The sequence below is a fragment of the Peromyscus californicus genome, unplaced genomic scaffold (genome assembly GCF_007827085.1).
Source record: "Peromyscus californicus insignis strain IS unplaced genomic scaffold, ASM782708v3 Scaffold_6__1_contigs__length_162567912, whole genome shotgun sequence".
Lineage (NCBI taxonomy): Eukaryota > Metazoa > Chordata > Mammalia > Rodentia > Cricetidae > Peromyscus > Peromyscus californicus.
The window spans coordinates 17,491,936-17,504,661 of NW_026294584.1; the positions used below are offsets into that span (position 1 = coordinate 17,491,936).

The following is a 12,726-nucleotide window of genomic DNA, read 5'->3' on the forward strand; positions in this document are numbered from 1 at the left end:
ATAAATATAAAAGCTTGTTGGTTTTTCCTCTGCTACTAGGGATTAAACCTTGGAACTCATGTACATTGATTGAGTGTTCTACCACTGAACTACATTCCCTATCAAGAGCATATTTATAGATACAACAGAAAAATTTTTAGAGACATAGAAAAAGCATATATACTAAATATAACCATCAAACAGCTAGATACAAATATTAGAATCAGAGAAATAAAAAATTTGAATTGAAAAGAACTCTGTAACGGTCTAATTACTTACTATTTGTTATTTTTTTGTAGTGCTGACGACTGAACCCAGGGCTTTGTACATACTAGGCAAGTCTAGCACCAAGCTATTCTCAACCCTACTTACTATAATTTACTTCTAGATAAGTAAACTGAAATGCAGAGAGGTGAAGTTCCTCGTTCAGTGGGACACAACTAAGATGCTGTGGACATTTAATAGGAAGAAAAAATGTAGTGTTGTTTACAAAGGTTAGATCACTTAAAACAATGCATTAAAAGCAATCTCATAAAAAATGGAATGACTATGTCTTTTTGAGACAATAATCTATAACAATTTATTACTGCTATGAAATAAGAACTCAGTTCAGCTAAGCAGCATTACTATGGGAGAAGAGTAACAGTGCCAAAGGTCTATCGGGCAGCAAACACAAAGAACAACCCAATTCTGTTCCAGCCCTCACATCTGATAAAACAGAAGGTAGAGGTTCTCAGACTCTCTCAAGAAGGATTTGGTAGGCTTCTTGATACCTTAGATTCTGAAAGACCTTTAACATCACGCATCTAATGGGTAACTTCCTAACATGGAATAAGGTCAAATCTCCTGTACATAACAAATGTCAATTTTACAGTAAGAATAAACCAATGAATACAAAACAATAGTATCATGAAGGGCAATATCACAGTTTGCACTGACATTGGCCATCTTACTGTATGGCTTGCTATGGCTAAGACTGCCAGTGCTTTACTTGTGGCAGATTTGGCAATTACGAACAGTTGCATATACACAATAATCCAAGTATCAGAACAGAACGCTCCGAAGACAAACACGATACAGATGCTGTCTGGAATGAGAACATTTTTCTGATAAGAAACAATAATATTATAACTATGAATTCAATTTTCCTAAAAAGAATAATCTATTTACCAGCATGCATAATGAATGGGTGCCCAGTGGTCATTATCTAGTTGGTTGACTGAAAATCCCTTATTAAGAAGATGGCTTAGTAATTCTGAATCTCCTTCACAGGCATTTCGATGCAAAGGAAAGTCATCAACCCACTGTCGTTCTCTAATCATAAAAAAGAAATGAAGAAAGTATAAACACTGCGGACACTCACATTACTTCAAAACAGATGTGCTCCATCTAGGAAAACTACCTCTCACTGTGCAGCTGTAGGCCAGTGACCACACTGCTCACTCACTGCCTCTCACTGCGCAGCTGTAGGCCAGTGACCACACTGCTCACTCACTGCCTCTCACTGCGCAGCAGGCCAGTGACCACACTGTAGGCCAGTGACCACACTGCTCACTCACTGCCTCTCACTGCACAGCTGTAGGCCAGTGACCACACTGCTCACTCACTGCCTATCACTGCGCAGCTGTAGGCCAGTGACCACACTGCTCACTCACTGCCTCTCACTGCGCAGCTGTAGGCCAGTGACCACACTGCTCACTCACTGCCTCTCACTGCGCAGCTGTAGGCCAGTGACCACACTGCTCACTCACTGCCTCTCACTGCGCAGCTGTAGGCCAGTGACCACACTGCTCACTCACTGCCTCTCACTGCGCAGCTGTAGGCCAGTGACCACACTGCTCACTCACTGCCTCTCACTGCGCAGCTGTAGGCCAGTGACCACACTGCTCACTCACTACCTCTCACTGCTCACAGCTGTAGGCCAGTGACCACACTGCTCACTCACTACCTCTCACTGCGCAGCTGTAGGCCAGTGACCACACTGTTCACTCACTACCTCTCACTGCGCAGCTGTAGGCCAGTGACCACACTGCTCACTCACTGCCTCTCACTGCGCAGCTGTAGGCCAGTGACCACACTGCTCACTCACTGCCTCTCACTGCGCAGCTGTAGGCCAGTGACCACACTGCTCACTCACTGCCTCTCACTGCGCAGCTGTAGGCCAGTGACCACACTGCTCACTCACTGCCTCTCACTGTGCAGCTGTAGACCAGTGACCACACTGCTCACTCACTGCCTATCACTGTGTAGCTGTAGACCAGTGACCACACTGCTCACTCACTGCCTATCACTGCGCAGCTGTAGGCCAGTGACCACACTGCTCACTTACTGCCTACACACATTCTAACAGCAAGTTAGGAAAGCCAATAGAATAAACCCAACAATACTTGTCTTCCAGGACACTGCTCATGCTTCGCTGCCATTTGTCCTGTTTGGGAATTTGGATTTTTGAGTAGTCTGGAGCTCCTAGACCAAAGTATGGATTTATTACCACTTTATCTACCTAGAAAAGGAAAAAAAATTAAAATTAAAAACTCCTTAAAAGTCTCAAATACTTGATTTTCATACATATAAAGCACAGATGTTATTTTAATGTTTACAATGACAGGTAATGCATCTTTGTTAGAAAAAATTATATTTGAAATGTCTTTTGAAACCAGAGTCAAAATTCAATGCTTACCCGATTTGTATACTGAAGATCTGATCCAAACAAGGGGTTGTAAATGCAAGTGTCTGCTTTCTCTAGGGCTAACATTTTACTCTTTATTTCTAGTGCACTATAGCCCATATGTAGTGAGTTTTCTGTCTGACCTGATTCAGCAGCATACGCAGGGTTTATAACATTTGTCTTTATCCGTTCAAGAGCAGAGGGTCGGAATAAAGCTGGAATAAAGTGAGATTGTGCATGACGTTCATCTAGCCACCTGGCAGAGAGGAAAGAGGCAGAAGTGTGTGTTCAAAAGTGGAGGTGAAAAAGGCAGACTACTCCACAACTCTGACATGTGACACGTTCTAATATTATGTTCAGCTTGAAAATAGCTTTAGTGTTAAGTACTTACAAACTATGTTAGTAGATACAGCAATTATTCTAAAGTCTATGCCATTATAATCATAAAACACCTTTAAAAAGTACGAAGTACTTCTACACTGGGCCTCCTGAGATGTGATAGTACACAAAAGAAGACAGACTATGACTTGCTCACTGACAAGAGTAACTACTATGCCTATTTTTATAAGAGAAGAACCTTGATCCTGAAAGCTGGGAAGTGCTTCTTCTTTTGGGAAAATAAAACTAACATCCTCTAAGTAGGCAAGCAGTCTTAGCTGGGGGATTTTTCATCCTTATAACTTAAAATCTGACCATTTTTTAATACAATAGGTTATTTTTCATTAATATTTCCCAGAAGTGTACGTCAGACTAATTTCAGTTATGATTGATTTAAAATATTCTTAATGTGTTTCTTACTTATCCAAGGCTATTAACATCCTTGCCGTAAGTGTTGCAAAGTGAGTACTGGATTCACTACAAACTCTCATAATATCCTGTAAGCAGTAAAAAATTGGGCATCCTGGAGTATATGAATATTTAGTATTATCTGAAAAAGAAAAAGAAATTATTCCATTACATAAAGTCTACAAATACATTTTCTTAATACAGAGCATGTTCTCAAAATTTGTGAACTTAACAGAAATTGTTCTGAATTTGGAATTACAAGGCCTGGATTCAAGTGACAGCCAGCTCTGTGACTTGTCCACTTTGATGAAAACAGCATTTACTATCTTAAATTTTATTTAGTGTGTTTGTGTGTAGATCAGGGAACAACTTTTGGGAGTTGGTTCTTGTCTTCCACCTTGTTGATACAATGTGTGTCTTGTTTTCTGCTATGTGTAGCAGATTCCAGGACAGCTGGCCCATGAGTTTTTGATTCATGCATTCTACTGTCTCCACCTCCCAAACTCACAATTGGAATGCTGGGATTCCAGAGGCTTTTGGCTGTTTTATGTGGGTTCCTGGGATGGAACTCGGGTCATCAGGATTGCCTGGCAAGCACTTTTAATCACTAAGCCAGCCTTCTGGTCCCAGCATTTATAATCTTTATAATCTCTTCCTCAATAATGTTGAACACTCTATTAAGATTTCCAACAACATTTAAAATACTAGATATTTTTTAAACTTGAGAACACTTAGAAGAATGAATCTTGCGTGCTAGAGCTGGCCAACACTCTATGGTTGTAAAGTAATTTCATATCAAATACCTCAATGAATTCTCTCTATACTATGAATCAAGTGTGAGCATGGAATAATGCTGTCTCTATTTACATAAAGCTAAATTTTAAATCTTAAAGATTCACCTAAAGTCTCAAAATGAATTAGCTATAGGATCTGAACTGAAACTCAAAATTGCTATTAGTCCAAGATGTCAAAAGCTCAATTAAAATTTTTATATTAGATTTATGTTCTGCAAATGTTAGCAACAATATTACTGGACAGTATTTTAGAACTACAACTGACATTTTCTTGGTCTCATTATAAGTTACATGTATATTTAGCCTATTAATAGCATATCCTTTGAAAAATTGCTTTATAACCAGAATACTTTTGTTTTGTTTTGTTTTTGTTTTTTAGAGACATGGTTTCTCTGTGTATCCCTGGCTATCCTGAAACTCACTTTTTAGACCAGGCTGGCCTTGAACTCAGAGATCCACCTGCCTCCGCCTCCCGAGTGCTGGGATTAAAGGTGTGTACTACCACTGCCCAGCCAGAATACTTTTTTTAATTTTAATTTTATTTCATGTCTATGAGTTTTGTCTACAAGTATGTCTGTCCACCACATGTATGCCTGGTGCCTTCAGGGGCCAGAAGACAGTGCTGGATCTCCTGGAATTGGAGTTACAGATGATTGTGAGCCACTGTTTCAATGACAGGACTTGAACGGGGTCCTCTGGAAGGACAGTCAGTGTTCTTCACTGCTGAACCACCTCTCTAGCTCCTTAACCTAAACCTTTTAACTGTAACTACTCCTTCTCTCTTCACATCTCCGTCTTCAAAACGGCAATGAAAACCAGTATGAAGTAGCCAAGAGCCTATACACTCCCTTAAAATTAAAATATTTAGGACAGCTTTTTTCTCCTGTTAACTTAAAAACATGTATAACAAGATTACAGTAGTAACTATAAATGGACATTCCTAAGACTTCAGTAGATTTCCAATTGACATTCAAACTACCTAAAAATCTAACTAGATTACCTTTGACAACCGACGGAACGATGAACAGTGCCGCTTCTCTGCCTGCTTTCTCTCCATCGAGAGGAAATTTCTTCATCAGTACCACGCGTTTTCCTCATTAAAAAAAAGAGTAAAGATGAAGTAAGAGGATGTTTTCTTGCTTCTTTGCTTTGTTGAGATAGAGTCCCTCATTATAGCCCAGGCTAGCCTTTAACTTTAACTCATGATCCTGTTACCTCGGCCTCCCAAGTGTCAAGATTATAGGTGCAAAGCATCAAACCTGGCTGAAGATAATAGATATATAAATCTTACAAATTGCCTTCAAGATTAGAAAACAAGTTTTTAGGGGTTGGAGATACCCCTCATTGGTATAACACATGTCCAACAGGAGCAAGGGTCTGAGTTTGATCTCTTGCAGCACAAAAATAAATAAAATTTAAATATCAATATTAACATTAATTTTATATTAAATATTATATATATTAGAGATATAATATATTTTATATATGAAAATGTTAGTAATAAATTAATACTAATAAAATTTTTAAAACAAACACAAAAAGACTAAAGAAAATAAAGATTTTTAGAAAAGGAACTCAAACATACAAAAAGGCAGTTTATTATATATTATATTATATTATGTGCACTAAGAAAAACTGGTAATTCTGGAAGCTGGGGAGAAGACTCAGTGGGTAAAGTATTTGCATAAGTGTGAGAATTCTCAGAACTAATGTAAATCTGGGCACATTACTGTGTGCCTATACTCCATGGCCCACAGCAAGATGAGAGATGTAGATGGGAGAATTCTCAGAAGTTTGAAGGCCAGCTAGCCTGGTGAATGCAGCTGTAGCAATCAAGAAATGCCTTATCAAACAAGGTGGAAAGCAAGGACAGAGACACTCAAGGTTGCCCTAGCATCTCTACACATGAGCTATGGTACAAGCATGACCCATACTCACACACCCAAATGAGCATATAGGCATGCATGCATACACAACATACAAAGTTTTTAATTAAAAAAATCAAAATAAATGTTGGTAAATTTTGACACTACAGGATCAATATATAGATAATCAACTAACAGATTTAGGGCCATATTTTAATGTACTAGAAACTTCCTATGAGCTGGAACTTCAGACAGTTGTGGATGCTGGAAATCAAATCTGTGTCCTCTGTAAGTGCAGCCAAGGGCTCTTAACCACTCAGCCATCTATCCAGCCCCTGAACACTTTCCTTTTTAAATCATAACATATATGCAATTTATAAATGTTGTCGTGACTCCTCTCTGTGTCTTAGAGGCTAAAAAATAGGTTATTACTTTTCAATAATTTGCACAGGCTGTACATTATCTAATATTTTAAATGGGCTCCAATCTTTCAGGGTTAATACTTTTTTTTCCTTTCTTTTTATTTATTTATTTATTTGTTTGTGTGGGTTTTTTTGAGACAGGGTTTTCTCTGTGTAGCTTTGGCTGGTCTTGAGAGATCCATCTGCCTCTGCCTCCAGAGTGCTGGGATCAAAGGCACATGCCACCACTGCCTGGCCAAGGTTAATATTTTATAACATTCTTTCAGTTTGGTTTTTTGAAAAGGCTCTTCTTTCTATGACCAAAATGAGAAGAAAACTGTATTATCTTGGTAACTTAAAGATTTTGTGAGGAGGCTAATTAATCCATGAATATTATGTTTCATTTAGCCATAGAGAGAGGCTTATGTCTGGTAGAAATAAAAATAATAGCTCAAAGAGAATTATCTGGAAAAGCATACTGCAGTCTCCCCATACATAAATCACTAACTCTGTAACTCCTTACATGGTGTGGGCTGGACAGAGTTAGTTATCTTTGGGAAGAAGAGGGCCAGCGCAGGGTGGAGCGGGACTAAACTGCAACAGTGAAAATGATAAAGTACATAATTACACTGGAAAAGTCTATAATTAAATCTATTTTGTACAATTAATACTTGCTAATAAAAATTAATAAAATTATACTGAAGATACTTCTTCAAGGCTCTGGACTACAGTTTAACAACTTCCTGAGGTTTTCCCAATTTTTCAAATGGAAAAGAACATAGAAATAAATTGATTTTAAAATATTTAAAGAAAATATTTTTCTGGGCCAGGCACAAACAGCACAAGTCTTTATTTCCAGCACTCAGGCAGAAGCAGACAGATCTCTGCAAGTTCAAGGCCAGCCTGGTTTATACATTGTGTTCCAGGCCAGCTAAGGTTACATAGTGAACAAAACAAACAAAACAAAACAAGTCTTCCCTCCAAACCGCCCCCCCCCACACACACACATTATTCTATTTAACTATTGAAAACCAACAGCTGTAGGGAGAGAGAAAGTTTCCTACCTCTGATGCCCTGGTTTGCAGGAGAAATTGGTTTGGTAGTTTCTACTACATAATCCAATATGCCTTGAGCTATTTCACTGTTGCCTTGAAGTTTAGTTTCCAGCAAAACTTTCTTTCTCTTTTTTTTCTGTCCTTCAATGGGAACTTCATGCAATAAAATCTTAGATAAGGAAAAACGGCATTAATACCAAGTTTAAAATGCACTTGCCCTAGAATACTATTTTAATCTGACAGTCTTTCTCAACCCTAGGTGCATATTACAGTATAACCTATGACGCTTTAAGATAGTACCAATGCTAGTCTTCTCTCTGGACCTATTAAATCAGAACACAAGTAGTTTCCTAAGTCAATCTATAGTGCAACTGAGATTGGGAAATGGCTTCAGATAACCTTACAAAAGCAATTTAAGGCCAATGTTAGAGAAATTAGCCTTATTTTTCTTATACAGAAAAAAAAGCAATTCAGTTTTATTTTTATAAGTAATATATAAACACACATACAGATATAATTAATAATCTGAAAATAACCAATATCAATCTTTATATTAAAAGTCTGAACAAATTTATTTTTTATTATGTTTTTAATTTTTGAGTTATTCCATAAATTATACAAAGACCTAAGAAAATAAACTTAAGAAAATCATGAGTTGGGCGTGGTGGCTCATGCCTTTCATTTCAGCACTAGGGAGACAGAGGTAGGCAGATCTCCAAGTTTGAGTCCAGCCTGGTCTACAGAGTGAGTTCCAGGACAGCCAGGCTACACAGAGAAACCCTGTCTCTAAAAAAAAAACAACAACAACAAAAATGTGACTTTGCCTTTTGTTCTCTCTTTCTTTCGTTTGTAAGGTCTCCTGCAGCCCAGGCTGGCCTCAAGCTCCCTGTGTAGTCAAGGTCCACACTGCTTGGTTTTATGCAGTGCTAGGAATCAAACTCAGACCTTTAAGCTGCTGTTGGCCAACCACTCTGTCAACTGATCTACATCTCAGTCCCTCAAATAACTTTTTATCTAATAATTTACACATGTAAATGAATGACAAGTTATTGAAAGGTATGCAACAGAAAAAAACAACTGGGTAGAGATCTAGACTAACCAACTCATGAATAATAACTGCAGCATATGCTCAGAATGCTCTATATGTAAATGGTACACAGAATGATAGTCAACGATAGGAAACAAATGTTATTAGATTTTCTCACTTCATAGGACTTAGCTCTATATTCCCGCGAGTTGAGACTGGCAGTATTCTTTGGACGGATAACTGCAACATATGCATCTTCTATGCTTTCTGGATTTCCCATTGCTTTATAAAACAAACAAAAAGTTCCTTGGAAGAGTAAATGACACAACTGGTGGCAAGGTAAAAAAAATACACATATATTTTTATACACACAATATATACACATTACACCCAGTCCAACAACCTTTTAAAATGTTTTTTAAATATTTAAATATTTTTTAAATATCCACTTTGAAAAACAATTATAAAATGTTGGATTTTTTATATCTTACAATATACAACACCTAAAAGGAAAGCCAGAATTGACTTTAACTTTATCTTCATCAAGAATCAAGAATCTGTCTTTGGGGCTTAAAAAGGTGGTATCATTATAAAATATCTTATAAAGTAAATAATGTCTCGAAATAGTGGTTCAGAATAATGAACTCTTATTTTCCATAAAGTATACAAACATATGTTAAGTTTGGAAGCTGGAAGTAGCTGGCTGCTTTCTTTATACCTACTGATCCTCTGTAACTTTCAGCAAGAACACTGATTTAGACACCTGGATGACTTCACCTAGGATTTATAACTGCCTTTGGAGATGCCCACCTGAACCATTTGGTCATTTGGTCAGTTGACAAAAGAAATCTTTTCTGCTTCTGTTATCAATTCCCTAGATAATCTAAAGTTCTTCTTTTAAATACAGTCACTGTGTCGATGTATATAATCCTCCCTATCCCCCAAAAACTATTTTTTAAGTCTCTGCTGAGCAGTTTTGGAAAAAGTAATTGAATTCCAGCTATAGACTTGATTGCTAAGTGTTCTCTCTGATCAGTGCTATTAGGTAATAACACTTCACAACTACACTGAAAAGCTTCTCTTGGACAGAATAAAACTTTATCCTTTTGCCTTTTAAAGGTTCCACTCAGTGATATGCCAGTCAATTTCTAAAAGAACATCAACCAAAGAGTTTCCTTTCTAGTCACAGTGACATGAACTTTCTTCAATTTTTAAAAAGGCCCATTAGGCATTAAAATGGTCTTTTCATATTTAATGAGTCCGTTTCTGCTTCAACTCTCAGGAGAGAAAAAAAAAGCATTTTCAAGAAAGGGTTGAAAATGTTACTTAAGAGGATACACATTTATTCTGTTTTCTCAGATGCAACTGATGTCACTTTGATACCCTAACTCATTTTCCTAGAATTAAAAAAGTCTTATTTTTGAAAATTTTATGAAAATGAAATTCTTTCAAAATACAGTAATTTCTGACATTTCAAATAAAATTTAATATAAAAGCTTAACAAGTATTACTTCCCAAATATTTGTCTTAATTAAACTTTTTGGATTACAAAAGTTTTCATTGATTTGGAAGCAAAGAAACTAAGGTATTTCGATGAAGAAGTTAGAGTGAAACATTGGCATGAAGACATTTCATTTTGTTTAAAGTTCTGAGGACAGATTCCTTTCCATTCTATATAATTCACGGAATCTTTTTCAGTTCAAATATTTTTTTTTTTTTTTTTTTTTTTTTTTTTTTTTTTTTTATTGGTTTTTCGAGACAGGGTTTCTCTGTGTAGCTTTGCGCCTTTCCTGGAACTCACTTCGTAGTCCAGGCTGGCCTTGAACTCACAGAGATCCGCCTGGCTCTGCCTCCCGAGTGTTCAAATATTTTAATAAGAGCATTCTGAAAACCCACCACATGCAGAAGGAGCTGCTTAGCGAATGCAAAAAGAGACTTTTCTCAAAAACTTCTGTTTAGCGATTATTTTCATCTTAGATTAATAACGAAAACATAATAAACTATAAAGAATAAGATATAAGGATGCCTTAAAGACTGCAAACTTCTTTAAAAGGCACTGTGTTGTGGTGACACTTTACACATACATGGCAATGACAGGAAACAATGCTGTCTGTAAAGCTCCTAAAGGAGGGATGAAGAAGCTGTTAACATTCTACACAGAAGTTAAAGTAAACTAATTCTTGTCCCAATCAATTCATGACAAGAAAACGTCTATTAACAAAGTGTTTCATTTTTAATACCATATATTTTAAATCATTCACTACTAACATATTCCCCAAATATCCTTAAAATTGGTTTTCAAGAAGTATTTGGACTGGAACACTTAAATTGGTCTTCCAGTGACATAAAAGGAAACAAAAGGTTGAAGCCAGAAAATAACCAAACCCACCAGCCGTGAAGGTAAGGCAGGTGCAGCAGAAGCACAACAGGAGAGGAAGAGAGAACCAGTCAAAAGAAATAAAGCTTTTGTTACTATGTTACATGACTCACTGCACCGGAGAAAATACTCAGGCGTTAACGCCTGATATAATGAGGACTTACGTAAGTGGAGATGGTTCTTAATTGGGAGAGGTTTCTGTGATCTTTTTAGAAATACGTAAGGGGCATTTTGGGTTATCACCACGATTGATAAAGGAGAGGCGGACAATTGTCATTTAGTGCCCCCACCTGGGGTAATATTCCTTTGTGGGTCAGTTGGTAGAGAGAGTGGGACAGGGATGGAGCTGAAATCTTAAGGTTTCACATAAAGGCTTCTGGTGAAGCTACAAGTACCGAGGGGCGGGGACAGCAAAGCAAGCAAGGCAAAAACCATGAACGAAGGACAGAAAGGAGCTACAAGCGATAAGCTTGGGGGTCGCTTTCCCGACAATGACAACAGTCTGCCTGCGAAGTGTCCCCTGCCATCACCCATCAATGTTCCATTACTGGGGAAAATGCAAGCTGTTTTGCTCCAAGGGCTCTCACCCCAAAGACGACCCTGGCTTCTCGGTCCCTGCTCGGAAGAAGTAACACTCCTTGCCTGCAGAACCTCGTTGGAGAGGTTCGCTGTCCCACCCGTTTTCGCTAGCTGGAGTCCGGATCGTGCCTCTCCTTGTTTCCGCGAAGGAAATCGAGAAGACTCACCCGAGCGAGCGGCCGATCTTCGCACGGGCCGCTACATCCAAGACACAGGGTGGGGCAGCAACCGGTGGATGGAGGAGCCCTCACCGTTTGCTCATTCCTTCTGCGTCTCTAAGCGGCCCAGAAGCCCGACCCAACTTCCTGTGGCAGGAAGCCCCTTGGTCGTCACCAGAAGCCGCCCGCCCCGAGAGTTCGGGTCTCTGGGCACCTGCTCTCCAGTCCTTCCCTCTCCTCGGCCCCAGTCACCCCGCAGCTGCTGCCCAAACTTGGGACTCCCTAGGCCTCAGCTTGCCATCCCGCCGCTACCGGCGCCGGGAAACAACTTCCGGGGTTACGCCCCCCCCCCTCCTCCAGCCTGCATAAGGTTGGCGGCGGAAAAGCTTCCGGGTCGGTCTGCGGGGTGCCGCCGTCCGTGCCGGTTCGTGCCACTTGGTGAGGCGGCCGCAGCTGTCTGGTGCGGGGAGCCGGCAGCTGTGAGCTCGCGGTGTTGGCGGCGGCGGAGCGCGACGCCAGGCAGGGGAGGGCGGCCTCCGCGGCTGCGCGCGCGCGCACACACGCGGCACGAGCCATGCGCTGGACTTGACCGAGCGGCGGAGGCAGGCGCCACCGCCCCCTCCTCCCTACCCTGCGAGCGGCGGCGCGCTGCCGGGGAAGATGGGGGGCGCCCGCCCAGTGTGAGCTCGCCGGGCCCGTCGGGCTCGCGCAGCGCTTCCCGCGGGCCTCCAGCGCGCATCCTCGGGCTCCCGCAGCCGCTGGCGGCGGGTGGGTGGGGCGCGGAGTGGCCCCGAGGTCACCCGCTGGCTTGGCACGAGAGGCAGGTGGCCGCGGCGGAGGAAGACCTGCAGACCTGCGGGATCCACGCGACCCCGGTCCCCGCCCGGAGAAGTAACCGTAAGTCCCTGCTTCGCGGCTCGGCTCTGGCGGAGGCTGTCTAAAGCTGCCTGGTTCACGCCCTTCCCTGTCTCTTGCGAGTGTGCCCGTCGTCCCTTCTGTCCCCATCCCCGAACAGGTACGGCATCCTGTCTGCCCCA

The 12,726-nt window shown here is 40.4% G+C and overlaps 2 protein-coding genes across 8 annotated transcripts in view; one reads left to right on the plus strand and one right to left on the minus strand.

The window, feature by feature from the left end:
- Nucleotides 1-11,813, minus strand: part of Krit1 (KRIT1 ankyrin repeat containing) — a 37,926-nt gene extending 26,113 nt beyond the window's left edge. Inside the window, exons 1-8 of one of the 3 annotated variants that reach the window (XM_052719909.1) lie at nt 11,699-11,813; nt 8,754-8,903; nt 7,558-7,717; nt 5,228-5,320; nt 3,446-3,575; nt 2,660-2,903; nt 2,367-2,482; nt 1,150-1,293 (exon numbers count right to left, since the gene is read on the minus strand). In XM_052719909.1, coding sequence (XP_052575869.1) covers nt 1,150-1,293; nt 2,367-2,482; nt 2,660-2,903; nt 3,446-3,575; nt 5,228-5,320; nt 7,558-7,717; nt 8,754-8,855 — 989 coding nt within the window. In that variant the 5' untranslated portion in view covers nt 8,856-8,903; nt 11,699-11,813. Of the gene's footprint in view, nt 1-1,149; nt 1,294-2,366; nt 2,483-2,659; nt 2,904-3,445; nt 3,576-5,227; nt 5,321-7,557; nt 7,718-8,753; nt 8,904-11,594; nt 11,619-11,698 lie in introns of those variants that run through there. The other 2 variants (XM_052719908.1, XM_052719910.1) reach the window with 2 other exon arrangements.
- Nucleotides 11,814-12,476: 663 nt separating this feature from the next.
- Nucleotides 12,477-12,726, plus strand: part of Ankib1 (ankyrin repeat and IBR domain containing 1) — a 120,224-nt gene continuing 119,974 nt past the window's right edge. For 4 of the 5 annotated variants that reach the window (XM_052719901.1, XM_052719904.1, XM_052719905.1 and 1 more), the window contains exon 1: nt 12,477-12,586. The gene's annotated coding sequence lies outside the window, so the exon portion shown is untranslated. The other variant, XM_052719902.1, reaches the window with a different exon arrangement.